Genomic DNA, 22,441 nt, shown 5'->3' with positions numbered 1-22,441 from the left:
CCCCCACCCCCGCACGTCCGTCCTGCAGCGCTCACGTAAATTCGTCATTGTTTATTAGCTGTCACTTCCTAAATAGTACTTGCTGCGTCTTGCATACAGGCCTGACCCCCCCCCCCCCGGGGAGGGAGGTGTGAAGTTACAGTGGAGGACAGACAGGAGAAGTGAAACAGCAAGTGAGGCAGAGCTGCACATCCACCTACACGACCAGATCCACAATCCTTTAAATCCACTTTTATTCCAAACAAATCCAATAAATCGGCCGTGTGCAGCTTTTCCTCAAAGTATCGGAGCTCAAACTTAATCCGGCGTGCCCGTGAGGAGCCGGATGCTCCATAAATCCCCCAAACTCTTCTCATTCAGATTAAACATGCACACCTAAATGCTGCTCCTAATGAAATCAAGTAGCTGCGTGTGTCAATGCTGGGAGCTGGATGCTTCCACCGAGGAGAGGGTTAGCGAGAGATCGGCAACACTGACTGCATGATATCTTTCTTATTTATGCGTCCGCTCACTTTGGGCTGGAGTATCAGCCCGAATGTAATTAAATGGCTCATAAAGCAGAAATAAACTCAGCCGGCTTCACCTCTGCGCGCTTTCCAGCTCTCAGCCCGTCATCGTGCAGCTCTGCTGCGGACCCAGCTGCTGCTCTTTCTGTTTGCTGACAAAACCATCAAATCAGTCCAGAGACCGTCGTCATCATCATCATCCCCGCATCACCACAGACGCTTTGGGAAACAGGTGAAGTGCTCAGTGCACCTCGTTAGCATTGGTACCTGCAGTTTTCAGTGGGGTTCAGAGTAGTTCAGGGTATTTGGGGAACATTTAGAGAAATTAAGCAAAAGCGCTGACCGAGGGAGGAACAGCAGCAGCTGCGGCGCTCTCAATTTTGAGTTTTTGGTCCCTGACTGAACCGATTTCTCATGTCCACTCTGATTCGTTATTTTCCGTTACAGGTTTTCGTTTTGTTTCTTAAACCTGCCTCAGTCGTGCTTTTGAAGCTGCAACAGTAAGTTAAAATCAAAATCTAAAATCAAATATTCCGTGTGAGCACTACGAGCTGACGGGCTCTACTGAAGGTAAAAAACCCTGACAATCATACAGCTGCTCTGCAAACGCACTCAAATATCCTGCAAGTCACGCAGACCCTGGCGGACCCACACGGACCCTCGTGGGTCATCACCATGAGAAGAACAGGTCACCTTCAGCACACCTGTGAGAGCGTGTCTGAATCAGACCGTTTCTTGCTCTATGTCTGTATGTTTTGACAGGTTTCACTCTGATTTGGTCAGACCAAAGTGACCAACAGAGACCGCCTCTCCCTCATCACGTTTCAGCTGCCTGAGCTTGCCGTGACAGGGGCGCGGCCTGAAAAGACCTGTTATACATTCAGGTGTGAGGACTTGTTGAGGCTGAAGCTCGGGTGGAACACACCCACCATCACCCACGGAGACGGGCAGGAAGTAGACGAGTGGGGTCCTGCAGCAGAGCGCGCGCGCGGGGGGGGGGGGGGGGAGGGGGGGTTTAGAAAGAGCATGTCGTCCATTTTAGAGGACACAGCCTCGCCAAGTGTCCGATTTAGAATTAAAGCATTTGACAGTATTAGCTTATCCCCCCCTCCGCACCCTTGAAAGTCTGCGGTGACCCAGGGATGTGTAAAACGGGGTGGCCAAATGAATTGCTCGGGCACTCGAGCTCTTCGAGCCATTACGGCGAAGAGCTGCCCTACCTGTGTCGAGTCAGCAGTCCCGCTCAGTCTATCCGTCTAATGGACAGCGCAGGAATTTAATTAGCAGGAAGCCGCAGAGCGGGCTGGGGGGGGGGGGCAGCAGCACAGGGAGAGTGTGTGTGTGACACTGTGTGTGTCAGAGAGAGAGAGTGTGTGTGTGTGTGTGTGTGTGTGTGAGTGAGTGAGAGAGAGAGAGAGAGAGCGAGAGAGAGAGTGTGTGTGTGTGTGTGTGTGTGTGTGTGTGTGTGTGTGTGTGTGTATGTGTGTGTGTGTGTGGGGCTACTGAGCAGTCGACCCCTGCTGTCATCCTCTGGAAACCCTGTCCATCAGCAGGACGCGCTACGCTTGTTTGTCCTACGGGGGGGGTCAGCTTCAGTTTATCTCAGGTGATCTCACTTCCTGTCAGGACTCAGGCTCACTACCTCCAAATGCCGTCTCGGAACCATGTATTAAAAATGATATCTATATATCAATCCGCTCACCCATCCATCCACCCTGTGCTGGTGTCTGGTCAGGTTATGTTTTGCACCTCCTCCTGGGGCAGAAGATTAAGTAAAGCTAGTCTGGCTCCATCTCGCGGGGCCCTCATCAGTTCCCAGGAGAAGCCTTTAATGGAAGGAAACCTCTAACCCACCCGAGCCCCACGCCCCGTCTCTGAAGATGTTTTCGTTCCTGCACCGCAGCTCTGAAATTCTCTGGACATGCATGCAACCGCTGTGATGTTGTTTTGAGCCAATCAGTGAAGAGCACAGCCTCCTGCATGCTCCGTCCAGGCAGCTCTGTCACCTTCGCCTCAGCAGTGAAGCAGACGGCTTCCTGTGCGAGGGAAAAAAAAAATTCCAGTCTGCGGACACTGTCCAAAGCTCATGAGTGAAACCTGAGCTCAAAGGAGACTCGTCTCAGCTTCCTCAATTCTCAACCTCGTTCTTTCCCTCAGCACCAGGAGGAGGTCGGGGGGATGGTGGGGTCAGAGGACACCTGAGACCGGTGTAGTTAGTCACCTCGCTGCGCAAACCGTCGTAAAACGGTGCTCATACGAGTGTCCTCATTAGGAGAAGGGTCTGTGTTTGTGTGTAATTATGAGACAATTTGTTTCTGGTCATTTTAAAGAGCAATGATGGTTAATTTTCCGTCCAGGTTTAGGTTAGTCTGAAAATATGTTTTCATCAAAAATTTTCGAGCCAAACTAAGTGAAAGTACGCAGACACATAAGAAGAGAAACTTTAAACTGCATGTCTGGATAATTTCCCTTTAAAACTGTGAGTCAGGATACTGGATTTGGTGAGGATTATTATTTATCTGGAGCACTAAATCTGAGGGAAACCTGGAAATGTGCCTAACCTGTTTAAAATAGGAGACACCTGGCAGGTGCCCTATAGCACACCTGTGGCAGGCAAAGCTTCATCAGGTGAGCGTTGTTTAATACAGAACGCAGATTGAAACCACAACGAACTGAAGTCACACTTCCTGTTCCGCAGCCCCCAAAGACATAAAAAAAGAGGTGAACTTGTGGCTCTACGCCTCCTCCCTGCTCCTTATCTGTCTGCATTCAGAGCTGCGCCTCCTCGCTCAGCGGCCGCTCTGTAATTGGATTGTGCCAAAATTCAGAGATGAGAAGCAAGAACGGCGAATGGGTGAAGAGAAAGCGATGAGGGCGGCGGAGAGTTTCAAAGTGTGGGAGAACCCCGGGTGAGGGAGGGGTGGGTTTCACCAATTAGCTCGGTCACCAGGCCCCACGTTCCCAGACACTCTCACCACCTAATCAAGTGGAGCTTTTGTCTCGTCTCTGAAAACTGTTTTCTGCTCTGAGTGCGAGAATAAAACGGAGGCCCCGCCGAGGCCGTCCGAGCGTGGATGGGTGGTGGTGGGGGGGGTGTCACAGAATGACGCTAACGAGCCAACGACCTGGGCGATCGCACACACGCAGACACACACACACACACACACACACACACACACACACACACACACACACACACACACAAAAGGAGGTGGTATCCATTACTGAGGAGCAGGACACAACATCTACATTACACTGGCTGTATTGTAACACAACATCAGAAAACATGAACAGCCTGAATGATCACAGGCTCAAATTATTCATTAACCCCTTCCCGGTGAGTAAACGTGAGCTGCCGCTGCTGTGAGGACGCAGCCGAGCGAGGCGCGCTCACATCCCCCGGCGTTTCACATGACGGGGTTCGGGGTTAGAGCTGCTCTCACGCGGACCCCTTTACAAGGTCATACCGACTGTCTCAGAATAACGAGAAACGTCCACGAGGCAGTGCTCAGCGTGCAGCTCAAACACACCCTCCGTTAGTGTGGTGACCCGGCGTGCACAGAGGTCGACAGGGGGTTCGGGGTCTGTACCTGTGCCCTCCTCCCTACGGATTCAGGCTTGATCTGCACGTTCACACTTTACTAGATCACACCTGAGATCACAGATCCACCTACACGCAGCAAACTTCACCCTCACTTCACATGTTATAAGATCAGGGTCACACACTGAAATCTGTGAAGCCGCCTTTATTCACCACCAACAACCATCCGCACCGCCCCAGTAGCTCAGAGCGGCTCACAGCGACTGTCGGCACAAATAGTTCAATAATTCAGTTATCGGCTCCCCAACCTCCACTAATCCTTCACATGTCAATAATTAAAAATGAATGCGCGCACACACACACACACACACACACACACTCTCTCTCTCTCGAAGAGCAGAGGAACAAAAGGAAAAGCCTCCACAGAAGCAGCTCTTTGTGTGTTTCACTCATGGACTCGGGCCAAAGAGCTCGACCTGCAGTCTGACAGAGGCTCACTCTATCGCTCTCGCTCTCTAACACGTGACCAACCCAGCTCCCCTTCCTCTCACTGCTGCACCTTTTCTCACTCTCATTTTGGAAGTAAGATTTCTTCTTTCTCGTGTGTGTGTGGTGGCGTTGGGGGGGGGTCACCTCTCTCTCAATTTTTCAACAAAAACGAAACAAAACAAAAAACCCCTGAAAGGTCTGCACAGCTCTCACGTTTAGGCGTCTGGGCCTCACACAGAGCCGCTGAATATTCACGGAATCGTTCATCCTCAGATTCTCATCAGAGCCAAACAGCGAGCCCCGTTTTAAAAGGATGACGGCTAATCCTACTGAAATCTGCCAAAAACCCACAGTCTCAAAATCACTGTTATTACAAGGGACGCCCCCACCCAGTTATTACTAACGTTTATTAATAATGATATTTATATTATATTGATATATTAATAATGATATCTAACATTTCTGACAGCTATCAGCAAAACATTCAGACTGAAATGAGCTTTCAGTTCAATTCAATCTTATTTATATATTGTTCCAAATCACAACAGCGATCGCCTCGATGTTTATCTCGTAGAGACCCGACAATCAGACAAGCTGCTGAGAGCGAGCACAGACAAAGGTATATTGCATTTTTAAAAAGTTAAAAAAATATTATTTTATATTATTCATAATTACTTTTTTTTTCCATGTTACACAGATTTTTTCCCAAAAACCTAAATTATTCATTAATATATTTCTCTAATAACTCATAAATAAAACAGGAAGGTTTTAAAAAAATATAAAACTTTATAAAACATTAGTAAATGATTTTACCTTTTTAAAATTATCAGTCAAATATTAATTACAAAATACATACTTGTTCGTATTTGTATAAAAGTAGACCACAAATATTAATTTACTATCAAAAATTATCATCTGAGAAAAGTGTGAATTAATTTGAAAACATCTCCTTATTCCAATAAAATTTATCACTGCAACAATAATAAATAAATTCTTCTAATGATCAATTTATGAAAACATACATTTGTAATATGTTTTATAATATTTTAAAAACTGTTAATTAATAGTAATTATTACTGCAACATGTGATTTAAATCGAAAACATTAATTCCACAAAAAATTAAATTTTAACAGGATGTGTGTCAAAAAAAATGTTTTGAAACTGATTTTATGTAAAAAAAAAAAATAAATTCCCAAATATTGGAAGTCTGTGTTTTTCTTGTTTCTTGCTGACAGAGAAACTAAAACGGAGAAAGAAGAAGAAGAAGAAGATGTGGTGTCGCTCTGACCCTCTTCTTCTTCTTCTCCTCCTTCCTGTATTTTTCAGCAGCCATACGGCGCTCTGGAGTTCCTCTCCTTCCACCATCTGTGGAGAGTTTCCCTGCAGACGCTCACAGCTGTCCTGGTTCACGTCGACGCTGGCTTCACACACAATGGGAGTGTGTGTGTGTGTGTTAGTGTGTGGGAGGGTTTGTGGGGGTTTTTTTGGCATGAAACTCTCCCTCAGCCTTTCACGATGGGAGGACACTCACACACACTTGCGCGCAGGAACTTTGTTCACAGATTTAGTAGATTCAGGATCATGTTCAGGGGTCAAAGGTGAAGCTGGGCTGGGTTTTGGGGCTGCCATGATCTCACATGTCGCACAGCTCGTCTGTTTTTACTTCCTGTCTGTGCAGGAAACACAGAAATGAAGATCAAAGCTGGCCCGGTTTTAGACACGGGATGATCCGTGCACACACACACTCACCGTGTTTTTTTTTGTTGCATGATTCACGGTTCACAATCAGCCTTCCTCCTCCTCTGAAACAAGCCGTTTCAGCTCCTTTGATATCCGATGGCTGGATTGTTATTTGCAGAATGATTGTGAAAATATTTAAAAATAGTATCTGTAAAATATTCATTTGTTGTAAAAAATGTAAACTGGTGATGTATCTAATTCTGATTTTAAGTCTGAGCCAACAGCTGCCTAAACTGTGTAAAATATATTTAAAATGATCTGAAATTATATTCTTGTAACGGTAATTAAATCCACAAAGTAAAAATTGTAAAGATTTTTTTTTAAATTATTATAATAATTATATTTATATTTTCATTCTTAAAACCCCAATGAAACAATACAAATACTAAAATATGCTTGAAAAGAAAACGAGCAGAAAAGCTTCAAATTAAACATCATCAAAAATAATTTGGTGTTTTTCTTTTTCTCCTGTTATCTCTGCTCCGAAGCAAGACACCAGTACAGTACACCTGCCTACATTCCCCATCTTGCACCTGGAATGCTGGCATTGGCTGAGAACCTTTGACCTCGGGTAAGCCTGACTTTTCCCGCTGCCGTGTTTGTCGTCGTTTCTCTGGCAGGAAGTTGATTTTCTTCTTGCAGAAATTTCCCAGCTTGAATTTTTTCCTGTGAAGCTTCGAACAAAAACGCTGAACAGCAGCCAGACTCCATGTTGGCACGGAGTCTGGACCGCCGAGGGAGGGGGGCCTTTGCCAAGGGGTCCCTGTTGCTATGGACTCCCAACCCCCCCCTCCCTGCAGCCCGCCAGCCCCTCCACGGGTGGAGGAGTGAGGTGGGGGGGGGGGTGTTAGTAAAAGACACAAATCACGGCCGGCAGCGCAGCCACATTCCTGCAGGACGACCTCCGCAGAAAGACAGCCGAGCTGACCTTTAGAGGACCGGGAGAGGAGGAGGAGGAGAGGAATGTTCCTGAGAGGAGAGAGGAAGAGCAGGAGGAGAAGAAAAGGAGGAACAATGGAGATAGACGCTCTGTGACAGAAGGATTTACAGAGAAGAAGGGTCCTGCTTCTTTAACTTCTTCCTCTCCCTCCTTCTGTCTCTGACCTCCTCTTGCTCCTTCCTGCTCCTCCCCTCGTCTCCTCTTTTTATGCATATCGCATGTCCATCTCCTGTACATAAGTCAAGAACAGAACCAGTGACATCGCACTGGTTTATGGACAGTGTACTGTAGGGCCTTTGCCTGAAAATATAAGTCTCCCTGAGGTGAGTGTTGTTGTGATTTATCGCCATATAAATAAAGCTGAACTGAATGTCTTTATTTTGATCCTCCTGTCAGCTGATTGGGCGGTACCTGTGCTGAATTATTACTTCTATAGGTTTATCATTTCTAATCTGCTCTTTGTGCTTTTAATCTCTAATCTAACCTCACTGGTAACCAGCCTCATGGAGGAGGAAGAAGAGTTCAGGTCCTGCACATTCCAGTTCAGGTACCAGAAATGAACACAGCAGGAGGCGGAGAGCGGTGTGTGTGTGGCGCTGTGAGATCACAAACATGTTGCAGGCTGGAATATCAGTAGAGAGCGCAGCGTTGACACTACAATTTAAACCGGATTACCTGACTTTATAGAGGGATCAGCTGATATCTGCTTCGCCGCATGGGGGAGGAGGGGGGAGGAGCAAACAGCTCACAGCCTACAAACTGTTCACGTTTCCACGCCACGAAACATCTAGACACTGTTTTATACCAAACTTTAGATCTACTGATTGTCCTCATCATCATTGTGTGTACATGACACTGTACAAAACACCAAAACACCAGATGAATGAAAAAAATGGTTTTTAAAAAAAATCAGTCCAGATGATCACTGTTTTTATTCACTGGGGTCAGTATCCTGTGCAAGGAAGCCAGAGCATGACCTGCTCGTCCTCCAGCCACCACATGTCAGACACGACTGTAAACACAAAAGCTTCATACTAAAAAAATAAAAGAGCTGCTGTTAAAATCCACTGATTTTTAATATTTAACTCAAACCAAGTTTATTAATCACTGAAATAAGAACAATGAAATGTCTTGATGCATGCTTAATCATCCAGGTAAGTAAATGCCAAAAGGCTGAAAACCTGTAGTGATCCTGTATGTGTCAGGAGTATCGGAACAGTTGAGACGCATTTTTTCTAAACACTGCACCTCCCTGGCTTTTAAATCCCAAAACACGCTGCACCAAAAATTGGTCCACCCCAAGGATCGGGTCCCCCGACACAAACAGAGTAATATAGTGTACGCTGTTAAGTGCCAGGAGGATTGCCAGGATTTATACATCGGGGAAACCAAACAACCTCTGGCGAAGTAGATGGCACAACACAGAAGAGCTACCTCGTCAAGCCAGGACTCCACAGTCTATTTACACCTACAGGCCAGTGGACACTCTTTCATTGATGAGGATGTACACATCCTGGACAGGGAGGAACGCTGGTTTGAGCGCGGAGTCAAGGAGGCCATTTATGTGAAAAGGGAAAGACCATCTCTGAATCGAGGAGGGGGCCTAAGGGTACATCTTTCGCCATCTTACAATGCAGCTGTACCCTCTCTGTGAATGGCACTCATGGCCATTGATCAGTGGTCTTTGATCAATGATCAATGGGCTTTGATCAGTGATTGTTGATCAATGGTCATGACAATTTGCATATTAATGATCTGTCTTCACAGCCCATTGTTCATTCAGTGGGCTGGTTTCAGCGCAAATGTACTGTTTATAAGGTTGAGGAAACCTGCAGTCAGCTGAGAGTGAAGAAGGCACTTGGATGAGTGACGAAATGTTTCTCCCTTTGAAAAGGCTATGTCCAGATGAACAGAATCAACCTTTTGGGACGAAATATAAAAATAATTTTGATTGTGGTTGTTCCAGTAATCACTCAGGATTCAAGTAAATATGATCTGAGTACGCTCAGTAGGGGCGATTTCTCATATTTCCATATTCAAGGCAGTAAACATGAAGTCGTCTCCTTTTGCAGATTAAACTACGACACAAGACGAAGGCTCCCTGGGTCCACGCGGTGATGCCGTTTTTAAAGCTTCTCGTAACTTTCTGTATGTAACTTTCAGGAAACAGTTTGTTCTTCCTCCCAGAGTGTTTTTATGAATGAGTCCCACTCGCTCTGTGTGTGTGACGCAGCAGTCACAGATGTGGATGCTGGGTGAGGGTTCGAAGTGTGTGTTGCTTGGTTGGCGGTGGGTCGGGGGTGTTTCCTGCGGTCACAGTGTGTACTTCAGGAACCACATCAGAGCGTGTGGTTTTATGACGCGCTCGCCTTAAATGGCTCCATATGAAGAGCGCAGAGCAGCCGCAGGAAGAGAAGGAGAAGAAGAAGAGGAAACAAAGTATATGTAAGAGGAGACAAGGGAACACACACAAAAAGTCTGCAGATTCAGTTTTCCTCAGCGCAAAGTAAACGCGCGCACACACACACACACAGGTCGTTAACTTGTTGTTACTGTGTTTAATTTCACCCTAAATGGAGACAGAAAGGTGCTGAGAGTGCCACGCCCTCGCATTAAAGGTTATTCTGCTTTATTTCAGCAGCTGTGTGTCTGCAGGTCAGACAGACTCTGGACACGTCCACCCCACTTCAGACAAAACGCTCCGATTCTGACTCGAAGGAAGCAAAGCAGACACACATTAGCCACCTGGAATGGACCGAATTACAGGCGTATTCATCTGCCAGTCCTCCACGTGTAAGGTGGATTTACTGGAAGCAGGATGACGCTCGGAGGAACGAGGCAGAGAGCTGTCAAGAGGGAAATGCCACCACACAGAGCGAGCAACAGACGCCTGCTTTAATACGGCCTCCACAGCACCACCTACGGAGAAAGATGACGTCAGCTTCAAGTGTCCAGTCTTCTCCTGATCTGTGTCTGAGTGAAGCATCATCCTTCAAGGCTGAAACACCAAGGGGTCAGGACAAAGAGTCCGATTTCAATGTCTTTACAAAAATCAGAAACCGTTCAGATCAAACACGCACTTGAGGTTTGACGGTGGCGTCTCTAAGTTTGGACTTTAAATAAAGTTCTGGGGGTTCTGAACAACTCCTGTGTGTGTGTGTGTGTGTGTGTGTGTGTGTGTGTGTGTGTGTGTGTGTGGTTAAACTAAGATGGCGTCCGGTGTGTGTCGTAGACTGGGGTTGCTCAGACCTGTGGTAACGAGTTCAGAGACGAAGCTCCAAATCTCTTTAAGAGCTCAGGAGGACGGAGGAAGTGGGTCACACATCTTCACACACACACTCTCTTTCTGTTTACTTATTCTGAGCCCTGCGGGGCCGTTTAAGGTGACGGCGAGCGGAATATCTGACCCTCCTCATTTTGTACTACCCGGCGGCTCGTTATCTTGCCGACACACAAAAATCCTCCTAAGAAGCACGAGGTGACCAATCACAGAAGAGACAAGAATAAAGTCTGCGCTCGGCACAAACTGACCGAAAACATCAGAAAAAAACCCAGCATCAGCTGATCATGTTCTTAAAACAGGTGTGACACATGCTCAGTTATTGCACCCAATATGGCCGTCAGCGCCGGGTGGGTAGAGCTGTGGGGTTAATGATTATTGCATGAACAGACGTGTTTGTGATGCAGTAGAGGTTAGGGCGATAAAGCCAATAAAATCCTGTCAGGTTTCAGGTGGATGACCCTGCCCAGGTCTGATGCTGACTCTGGAGCATTGTGCTGCAGATGAAGGGCGGCGCCGTCTGAGGCGCTGGCAGCGGTTCGCCGCAGAGCCTCGAGCATTACTGTGAAAGTCCTTCTATCAGACTTTTATGATTCCATCTCTCTAATTGTGTTTAATCGCCTTTACTGCTCACATAAATATTATCCATCTGTAATAACCGTTAACGCCGTTATTCCCGACTGCGACAGCTCTAAATCTCACAAACAGCTGCTCTCGACCTTTTTTCACCTTCTGTCCCGCACGCCGCCCCCCTTCAAACTGCCCCCCAGCTCCATGTGCACTCAACTGGCTGCTAATGAGGGGCTGACATGTTTATCCTGGAGGTCAAACGGCCCAATGATGGAGGTCACGACCCCGACGTGCTGACCTCTGACCTGCCAGCACGTGTCGATCCTTCCTGTGTTTGTAACACCCGCTGCTGCCACCGCTGCCAGCGAGCTCACACATCAGAGGGGTGGGGGGAGGGGTCTATGTGACCTCTGACCTCCCAAAAGTTGCATAAGTTTGCGTGTGTCTGTTCTGTGTTTTCACAGCGAGCCAAAGACCGTTAATTTGAAAAGCTCCACTTGTTGAAGAGCTTCCTGGGCTCAGCTTTAATGGTTCGGTTATAGTTGAGACTTTTTAAAAGGTCTCTGCTGTAACTGCCCAGGGATGCTTCGGCATGTAGCCAGGAATCAAACCGCCAACCTTTTTGTGAGCAGACGACCTGCTGTAGCTCCACCGTCTCATTTTCCCGATGTGTTCCAGGCTTGAACATCTGGGACGTTTAATAACAATCCAGCTCCTGCAGTGCGGCTTTAGCAATCTGCTGATATTGAGTCCAGTGGATCGTCTGTACTGTGAGGACCAGACCGCTAATAAAATCAATACATCCAAATAATCACTCAATTAGAATTTATTAGTAAAATAAACTGATCAGAATGATGTCTTTCACTGACTGTCCCTGCTGTGATGGGAGCTCAGTGTGGGAGTCTTTCCTCCTTTCCCTGCTCCGAGTACGCCTCCTTGCACACCGAGTGGAGCAGAAAGAATCCAAATACGAATCCATCGTGTTACCGTAGTGATGCACGCGAGCGTCCCAGACCGCGCTGCACCGAGCGCAGGTGTCAGCGGCATTTTACAGTCGAGTAGACGACAGTTACACCACAAACAGGCGTGAAACCTGTCCACACTGCTGACTACTTCCTGTTAGCTGTGCTTGCTCTAATTAGGGTGGCGTGAGCGGACACAGGCAGCGAGCGAGTGGCTTTCAGAGTCCGGACTGGACCAAAACCTGGAGACCTGTGTGAGTCTAAGGCTGCAGTTTAAAGTGGATAAACCAAAGGTTATCATGTGATAACTGACTGCAGCCAACCAATCGCTTGCACCTCCAGGCTGCTAACACAGGAGACACTGAGCGGACGCGCGCAGAGGAGGCCTCCTGTCAGCAGCAGGTGGAGAAAAAGGTGGAGTTCAGCTGGACGTCAGCTCTCGTCTCTTTGAAGTCTCTGCTGCGCCGCACTCTGAGGATTAAGGAAGAAATGGTTTGGCGCACGCTGCTGTTTCTACGGGCAACAATGTTGGCCCCCACCACAAGTCAGCGTGACGGGGATGAATTTAATTACCCACTCGGGCTGCCCTGACAGACCCCACCTCCGGCCCCACGAGCCACGAGGTCAACCCGCCTTCACACAGCTTTTAATCGATGCCGTCGCTCCAAAAAAGCTTGGTCGTCTTAAACAAGGGGCCGGGCGAATTCAAGGATTCAAAGCCCTCACAGCTCTGCGTGGTGAAAGTTTTTCAAAATAAAAGCTAAATTTAGATGATTTTGAAGAGCTGCCACTGTTCTGGCCGCAAATGATCCCCCTCTGTGTTTGTGACGGTGGCGAGCGGCTGCTCCGCTCAAACAAAAACCTCACTGAGGGTTTCATGCTCGCTGCCAAGAATCAGAGCCTTTCCCCTCAAAATAAAACCGCGACCGCAGCCGCCTCCAGACTCAAGGAGGCTCAGTGTGAAGCTGCACAGCTGATCAGCGAGCGCACAGTGGAAACATACACAGGCGAGGCGATGTGGACGGAGGTGTGGAGAATGGGCGCTCTCTCTGGGCTCACAGAGGCTTCAGTCTGAGAGAGGAAATGATTGTAATTAAGCTTCAGGGATGGAGATCTTTCAGAGCACTCGGCTCGGGCCGTTTGTGCACGATGACGGATCACAGCTGAGAGCTTACCGCCACAAAAACACGAGACTGAGGCAAAACCTGCAAAAACAACTGTTTCTACTGATGTCTGCCTCAAAAAATCCACTTCAAGTCCCGAAAACAAAAGAAAGAAAGGAGGAAAGAATTCATCCAGTCACAACTTTAACCAGGAAATCAGAGTCAAGGAAATGAAGATTTTAAAGCTGACTTTTTCTCCTTTTCTCCTAAATGCACCTGTAGTTCAAACTGTGTTTCAGCCACCGAACGTAAAAACTGAACTCTGAAATTCACCAGAATTTAACCTGACCTGAGAAATGTTTGGCTGGAAACGGCTGTTTTCACTCAGGCTCTGAGGCCTCTGGAAATCAATCTGCTGCTGGAGGAATCTGAAAGTGGGCCTGGTGGATAAATCTGAACTCAGGAGCTCCAACAAACTTAGAACAAGCTCGGTGCCAAATATTCAAACCGGCTGCCAAACATCTCCTCTGCGTGCCTCTGCCACCGCTCGCTGCTGCTCTCTGGAATATTCCAGCCAGCCAAATTATTTTCCCGTAGAATCAGTCGGAAATCGGGAACGTGCTGAGCAATCGCTCCGGAGATAATTGTGTTTTTTCTGTGCCAGCTTCACCCCAAAAGCACGCCGAGCTGCTCTGCTCACGCCGGCGTCTCCGAGTTTCCTTTGACTTGTGCTTTGGTGACGAAAAGACGAGTGTCTGCAGGAGATAACACGCTGATCTGCTTTAAAACTGAGAGCAGGGTGTGCTTTCATCCCCAGACAAACAGAGCAAATTCTATCAGCTCACAACTAAACAATCTCATATTTAAACCTCTCAGGAATGCAAACAGAGCAGATGTCATCCCGCAAACTGTGCACAAAGCACAAAATGTAATATCTGTGCATTCAAGGCTGGAAAACTCTGATATTTGTTAGGTCGTGTCACCAAGTGGAAGGGAAATGGACTCCCAACGTGTGGTTAACGTTGTGAAAGGGTCTTACTTTAGCTTTAGTCCTAAACTAAGATGAGACTGAAATTTTAACAGCAGCACTCAGGAGACTAACCGTGGTCTCCTAAGTGAAAGTCAGATATAACACCACCAATCCGCTCTCTGGGTTTACATCATGCATCCATAAACAGGAGTGTTGGGGGAAAAAAAGCTGATACAGAACAGGACTATTAGGATATTATACAGGCACACCAAATATCATTTTTTTTAAATAAATTAAAATACTACCAACAAGAGGACTCATCTAAGGTAAGTTTAGCCAAGCAAACGGAAATCAGCTAAACCAAAAAACAAAAACATGACATGCTCAGCTCGACAAAGCTTACAGCTCAGTCACACGAGTAACGATGGGACGGCGACAGATCTGTGATATCAGTTAATCAGTGTTTTCTGAGACACACACTGCATGTAGTTGCCAACTTGATCCCATTAACTGGCTGACTGACTGCAGACTGATTGCAGACTGATTTTCTTATGGCAACATTTGCAACCGGTTTTAGTGACACTGTTGGTTTGCTTGACAAGCTTGCAGCAAAAATAAAACTGATGTGAGACATCATTGTCTTCATATATCATTATCTATCATAACAGACTGACAAAGTTTAACTTTGAGGACATTTGAAAAAAGGTGATAAATAAAAAGTAAATGTAATACTGTAATATTCTGTGTATTACAAAATGTTAAAAGTAGTACTAATATCACAGTAATATCTAATGTCATGAGTGAAATATTGTGATAATATCGTACTGTGAGTAAAGTAAAAGCTCACCTACGATTAGAGCTGGGCGATAAAACGATAACGATATGTATTGCGAAATAACTTTTTCTCGATAGAAAAATTTAACTATTGCGATAGACCTCATCTCTCTCTTGCTCTTAAAAAAAAGAAAAGAAGAACAGCCAATCCAAATTAAGTAGCGCAGAGCCGAACCAATCACAGCCGCAGCGTCACGTCACGTGACTTGTTACGTACAGCACAAGTGCCAAGCCGCACATTATTATTATTATTAGTAGTAGTAGTAGTATTTCGTAGTGATGTGTCGGGCTCTTAGAGCCGGATCTTTGACGTGAACGACGCGAGCCGGCTCCTTATCGCGACCCGTGGGGTTTTTTTTCTTTCTTTCTCTCACCTTCTCTCTCGCACTGTTTTTCCGCTTCACTCTGCACACGAGCCTTGCACTTTGCGCTGGGAAGAGGGGGGAGGGGCGGTAGTTACACTCGCAGAGAGAAAGAGAGCCAGGGACAACAACGTCACATTAGAAAGGTATAGTAATCATCCACAACTATTTTTAGTTGCAGATGATAAAGGATTCAGAAAGTTCAGAAAGCTATACAACAAGGAGAGATTGAAAATTTCCTTTTAGTTCTCAGTTTATTTGATATTGACAAAAGTTAGTCAATTTTGTCTGTTCTTCTGTAAAACAAACTAAGATTTATTTTTAGAATTAATATTTTGTTTCTAAGTGGAATTGACAATTTAGTAGTCTGTTTTGTTTGTTCTACTTTGAAACTTAAACGCTTTAGCGGCTGCCTTTTGTGTAGTTTGCAATATTTGCCTTTATTTATCTGAAAAAGTCTGATGTTCCTTAAGTACATCTACCCTGTTGAACTTATTATGGGAAATAAATAGTAAAATCAAGACAAGCTGCTGATTATTTCACATTTTACTTGTGAGCAACGGCACATTTTAATCTTACAAATATAGTTATTTGGCTTATATCGTGACATATATCGTTATCGCCTGAAATGAAAAAAACATATTGTGATGCCAGCTCTACCTACGATTGTCGCTAATCAGCTGCAACCTGCCTGCAGATGGTGCACATCTGCAAGTCGCTTAGAAACCCACCTACACCTTAAGTCCTGCTTCATATTGCACCTGAATTACTAGGTTTTTATGTGATGTTGGAATAATCGGAAACATGAATTTCCAACTGGGGAAATCCATATAAATGTGCTCAAAATGAAACAACAACTTAGAACAAAAGTGTTACTGCTGCAGAGAGATCCCAGAGCAGATACCACCCAACCGCCGCAAGGCGTGCCCTCTGAAACGTGTGGTGGGCTTGCAACAGCTGGGGCACATTTAGCTGTGAGACTAGGCCGTTTCACCAAAGAACAGCTTCCAGAGATGCATTTATTAATCAGCTAAAGGCTTCCTTCAACAAACAAGTTCATCTTTGAAAGCTGTGAGAGTCACACCAAAGCAGCGATCAGGTGGGCTAAGCCAAAAATAGCACAGCATTAACGTTCCGAGTGCAGACAGGAAACCCGCCGTCCCATGTGGATCCATGCGAAGGGACTCGAGGACAAGCTAGCTCCCTGCAAAGTGTGTCATCTGTCCAAGTTTTTCCCACAATAAAACCATGTAAATGTCATTTCACAGAGATCATTTCTGTCTTCCACTAAAGGAAGACCACTGCAGTGAAACTGCAAGGTGTCGCAGCTAAATGCAGTTTAACTTACATGACAGACACGTTCTTTCTTCATTAGCCAAACTGATGCTGCCACAGAAATACCAAACATGTCCACAGCAAACTCAGAGAAACCAGCATCCAGCACCTGAAGTGCTCTGATGATCCACCAGCAGGACCGCCATTTTCTCGCAGCATCTCTCTCTCACAAACACACACACACACACACCAGCAGCAGGAGAGGCAGGGCTTACCTGCATGCACGAAGTAGGCCAGGTAGAGATCCAGCTCCTTGACTGAAACTCCAATGTGATGCGGCTGCACGCACAGGCTGGGGTTCGAACACTGAGGAGACTTTACCAGCCTCTCCCCGTCAGTACTTTCGAGGGGAATCCCTTTGAATAAAATCACCATGACCAGGTCCAGCCGCCACACTTTGTCCGCCTGGCGCAGGCAGTCGATCCTCCTCATCTTGCCCTTCTGGTCGGGGTTGGACAGCACGCAGCACGGCGCCTTCTTCCCCGTCACCGTCAGCACAAAGTCCTCCCTGAACTCGGGCCGGATGTCCTTGCGCAACTTGGCCAGGAGGCGAGACGCCCACTTCTGTTTGACTTCGGGCTTCTCACTGAGCAGCTCGTCCTTCACGGCGCGCTCCTCCTCCTTGGACATGCGCTTCTCGTGCTTCTTGAAGTACTTCCTCTTACGGGCCTGAAGGTTGAACCATGTGTATGCGAAGGCCCGGACGTGGGGCAGCAGGGCTTCAATAAAAGGATGGAATTCATCCTGCGGGACAGAGACGGGAGACATGATGAGCGGCAGGTGACATGTCACGTGGCCACATACAGCATTTAAACATTATAAGAAACATGACGACTGAAGCACCGGCTAATGAGCATGTTACAGACGCAGCTTTAAGTGAAGCTTTTCGTGTTGTGTTTGGGTGATTGTTAAAACTCAGACCTCCAAAAACAAAGTGTCTGTCTCGGCTTCATAATACTGCGAAGGATAATAAGAAACATGCAAGTGTCTGCTGGTTAAAGGAGGAAACAGCCTTTTGCACTGACATCGACCCATCCATCCTCCCCGACCTCCACCCTGAGCCTCCGCTGTCTGTCTGTCGACTCCTTCCTTTTGCTGTCATCACAAATACTGCAGTAGAGAGCTTCACATAAACGTACTCGCATCGACCAGAGAGGTTAACAACGAGTTCCCTTCAGCTGATGTGAATTTAGAAAAATGATTTTATAAAGCAGGACTGGAGATCAATTTAACAAAATTCTCTGAATGTCTCTTTGTGCATCGTTCTAGGACATTTTTCACAAAATTTGGCTTTAACGACCTGCAGTCAAACAGTCTACAGGGAGGAATGTAGTGAGGCTGAGGAGCTGTTAAAAACTGCTTAATTATGCGTTTTAAAAATATAACTTTTCAGATGTAAATGTTCGTATTTGAAACATAATCAAGTATCTGCTCCACAGAAAAAATAATAGAATATTTCTCCAAATTTTAATTTGCAAATCGGGAATGATGGACGGGAATAAGAAAAGAAACAAGAAAACAAGGAAATACTGTAAGAAGTAAAAGTGGAAGGAAAATAAAGAGGAAATTATGGAGGAGGGAATAAAAATTTGAAAAGGAAAATCAGAAGAAAAGTAGAAAATATAAAAGCAGAGTTCAGACTGCAGCTTTAAATTCAAACCTGTACTCGACTCTGTGACATGAAAAAAAACACACCGCCGAGCAAGCAGCGGGAAGCCCAGCGCAGGGCAGCGTTCCTGCACGCGCTCCGAGTGCACCGCGAGGGGGATTACAGCTGCATTAAAGGTGCATTATGTGGCTTTTGGCTGGTGAACGTGGTGCAGTTAACAAGGTGGTTATATGGTTAGACAGCACGTCGTGGATTAGACCCAATATGGGGCGGGTTACACCTGCTCTGTGCCGGCTTTCTGCAGGCCGACTAAGGTGCTGCAAACCACAGCGCGCAAACATGAGAGGAGGAGGAGGAGGCTCAGCTTGGCCGCCTCAGGTTTCAGGGAGCAAAGCTGCACGAAGCACACGGAGCCCACACCTCCTCCTCCAGTCTGCCAACACAATAAAGATGAGAAAGCCTCCAAAACTCTTAGACCTCTGACGCACAGCGGGCCCAGCTAGGACTAACCCAGGCTGCAGATGTGGCCACATGTGGTCCGCACTTTGATCTCAGTGAGGTGAGCTGCTCCAGCTCTTGATTTTTAACAGTTGAATTTTATGAAAGATCATTTTTAGACGCAGCTTTCTCAGATCTGTTCGTTTCATTGTTTCAAATTTTACCTGCTGTAAAATCTCAGAGCTTCAGTAACGACAGTATCCTGCCTCACAGTCACAAATAGTCCAACATTTTCTCACTCAACCTCCTCAAACACAAGCAACCATCCACCAGGCCAGCAGCAGCCAGTTCAGGGCTGTGATTGGTTCATGAATCCTAGCAAAAACTTTTCCTTCTGGACTAAAACAAATTCGAGTAAAAAGTGCAAATGTGCCGTGAACGAGGTGAGTGCGTGGCTTCGTCCTCAGACGAGCAGTGGATTCAAACCCAGAGTCTTTGTACTAACGGCGATAATGAGCCCAGGAATAAACAGACGCCGTTTTTAGATTTAAGAAAATCACCGTCAGGTAAAAGTAATCCGAGTACAGGACGTGTGGCTGTTTGACGTGTGGCTGTTTGACATGTGGCGATGAAACGACTACGGTCACATACTGAACCAAAAAACAAAAACACATGCACCAAACTTTCAGTTTTTAACAAGCACATTTCACCCTCGATGGCCGGGAACCAATCAGGAGTCAATAGGAAGTTAAGGCCGTGACATTTAGATGTTATCCCAGAAAACAGGTTTTACTGCAGTTTCTAATTTATTCGTTTTTTACTGTTTTTTATTAGCATCGAGCTGATTTAAGAGCAGCGTGTGATTAAACTCCACAGGCTGAAAGACTTACTTTATTTACAACACATCAGCTGATTTTTATTATTGTCTGTTATTTACAGAGTATAAAGGTGTGTGAGGGGGCTGGTCAGAGGCAGGGTGGCAGGTTCAGATGTGAGCTGATTAAACAGGTGAAATCAAAGTGTCCAAGAGCACAGATGAAAAACTAACTACTGCTGTGCTGCTTCTCGGCATTTGGACTCTCATCTGTGGTGCCGCTCAGAGAAAACCTGTGATTTCACTTTGTTTCCCTGTAAACACAGACGGCTATGAAGGAAAACAGCAGCAACAGCATGGAAGGAGGAAAATATCATCCCGGGGAAGCAGACGGACAGAAAACATCTTCATGGAACATTTTTGATTCGGACCAAACCCCTCGGAGGCCCAGAGCACCTCCTCCTCCTCCTCAGCCACGTACTGAAAAAGAAAAAAAGCTCTATTCATAGATCAAAGAGGCTCACACAGATCTTGATACGTGTGAATGCCTCCGACCGGGTGGCATGTGGACGCCGGCTCACAGTTGTGCGCGAGCCCCACAAACCCACTTTCTTTCTTCAGAGGCGAGCTGCTTCACAGGAGCTCGAGCTGTGGAGTCCCTGAAAGCTGCAGCACATTATTATCATCATTGTCCTGAACCGAGTCTGATCCAAGAGTCCACCTGTAGCAGCTCTTTGACTCTCTCCTGCCTCAGTGACAAGCTCCTGTAGCACTGCATGTTTACAAGCAGCCGTCACAGCTGATTTCAGAGGGCACACACATGTCGGAGTGAACCAGGATGTCCTGGGGTCTGACCCGATTCTCCTCGAGACCCAGAGACTGTGTGTTTCAGCGCAGCATGCAGGAAACTGTTAATTACATTCATTTTAAAACTGAAAGTTTCCAATATATCTGCACTCGTTCAGAGCAGAGTGCTTAGAAAGGAAAAAGTGGGAAGAGTGGAATTGTGACCCCCCCCTCCGCGCATCATCTCAGTTTAAATCACAATAAATACAACGACTCTTTTATCCTACAGGAAACCGTCACACTGAACCAACGTCGGCTTCCTGTCTGCAGCTCGAAACTCATTGATTCCCTTTGCAAACACAAACACATTTTGTGGGATTTTTTCCAATAAGCAGGATGGATATCTGGATTTTTGGGCCCTAGTTTCAGCGGGGGATTAATATGTTTGTAGGATCGGTGCACACTGGGTGCTCAACATTAACACTCAAACTGTTTGGTTTCTTAAAAGAAGAGTTGGGGTTGGGCTGCAGGTTCGGGGTTAAATGTATAGAAACCAAAGTTTTCCAGCTGGGAGTCAGAGCTGTGTTAAACCTGGAGCTCGGAGCGCTGCCTCCAAAGAGGAAACTGTATCTCCAGGCTGTGCATCAGAGCGCCAGCTGCACGCCTTTTTTTTCATACAACACTGCTCGCCCTCCCTTGTCAGAGGCTGTGAATACAGCACATTGTTTCTGGTTGGAGACGATCCAGGCGAGCGGCTTCGTCTCCAAAGTGCCTCCAGCAGCTCCGCGGCCGACCTGCAGCCGCTCTCCGAGCCCGGCTTTCACCGCAGGACGGCCTTTTGTCTGCGAGCGACCTCGGGCGCTTATTAGGACGCAGAGCGGCTGCTGGACGGGCGATGTGCTCTCTCTCTCTCACACACACACACACACACACAAATTCCACAGTGGATCTGCAGCTCGCTGGCTCTGGATGTTCGCCGGAGCCACATACCAACATTCCTCACAGCCCAGTGCAACGTTTCAGCTTCCTGAGCCGCTCACACCGGCTCCACCGCCGCTTCCTCCACTGCCTCTTCACACTCCGCCCGCTGCAAACAAAATCCCACTTAACAAGTCACTCACTCTCAGATTGAGCCTGAAAACAGGCCGGCATAATCCCTCCTGTTCTCAGGAATGTTTGCAGTCCTCAGACTGAATAATCCTGCGGCACTCCTCGCAGAACTCCTCCCGCTGTGTTTCTGGGGTTTTTAGAGGTTTACTTCAGTCTCTCTGCTGCAAATATTTTAAGCCACAAAACAAAGATAATTCAGACGTTCAGCGTGTCGGGAAAATCACCGGCAGGCTGAAGCCAGGCATCGGCGCTCCCCACAGCCTCATGTCCATGTTTGGATGGATTTGAATAAGTGAAACTAGTGCTGAGAGTTAAATCTCTGCACTTTGTTAGTGAGCGTGTTATAAATCAGACTCATTAAAAATCAAACGACACGCTGATCGATTTGTTTGAGCTGCAGGGAATTTTTCAGCCTCCTTGAAACATGAAATTCCCGGGTTGGAGGTAATCTGGGTGCCGTTCCCGCCTCCTGAAGCTTTCTCCTTGTAATTTGACTTTTTTGGTTTGAGCTAATTTGTGCTGAAGCGGCCAGCTGCGCTGCAGCTCAGCGCTGAATGAAAGGCCGCCCAGCCGAAGTGGGCTTCTTTCTTCGTCTCTCTCTCGGCCTTTTTTCCCTGCAAGGGGAGAGCGAGCACGGGCCGAGGCTCGCGTCCCCCCCTGCACCTCGGTGACAGATGTAATGGGCACCGAGTAACAACAACCCTCTGAATCATAGTCATTTAGAGGCGCAATAACCCTAATCCCCCCCACTGCCACACTGAGGGAATTATCGGCCTGTCGTCTGAGGCCCGGCGGAGCTGCCGACGCTCCACTGCGAGCGCCCGGGGACCGACAGGAAGGTTCTCACCAATCAGAGGGTTCGATCCCCCTCATACCAACTCAAAGACAGCACGTTCCTATTAAACCAGCCACACACATACACGCATACACATTCCTGCTTTATGTTTTGGGGATCTGATGGTGTTGGATCCTCTTGATGCAGGTTTGGGAAAGTCCAGCTGATCGGACCCTTTAACTCTGACTTTACTGATAAACACATAAAAATATTTTA

General features: G+C 46.8%; 1 protein-coding gene across 10 annotated transcripts in view; it reads right to left on the bottom strand.

Moving 5' to 3' along the window:
- Positions 1 to 22,441, bottom strand: part of nfia (nuclear factor I/A) — a 149,336-nt gene that overhangs the window by 84,724 nt on the left and 42,171 nt on the right. For 8 of the 10 annotated variants that reach the window (XM_063465958.1, XM_063465959.1, XM_063465963.1 and 5 more), the window contains exon 2: positions 16,849 to 17,377. In XM_063465958.1, the coding sequence (XP_063322028.1) occupies positions 16,849 to 17,377 (529 nt within the window). Of the gene's footprint in view, positions 1 to 16,848; positions 17,378 to 21,270; positions 21,345 to 21,401; positions 21,421 to 22,441 lie in introns of those variants that run through there. The other 2 variants (XM_063465964.1, XM_063465962.1) reach the window with 2 other exon arrangements.

This window comes from Pelmatolapia mariae, linkage group LG23 (genome assembly GCF_036321145.2).
Source record: "Pelmatolapia mariae isolate MD_Pm_ZW linkage group LG23, Pm_UMD_F_2, whole genome shotgun sequence".
Taxonomy (NCBI): domain Eukaryota; kingdom Metazoa; phylum Chordata; class Actinopteri; order Cichliformes; family Cichlidae; genus Pelmatolapia; species Pelmatolapia mariae.
This window is presented reverse-complemented; position numbering and strand designations above follow the sequence as displayed.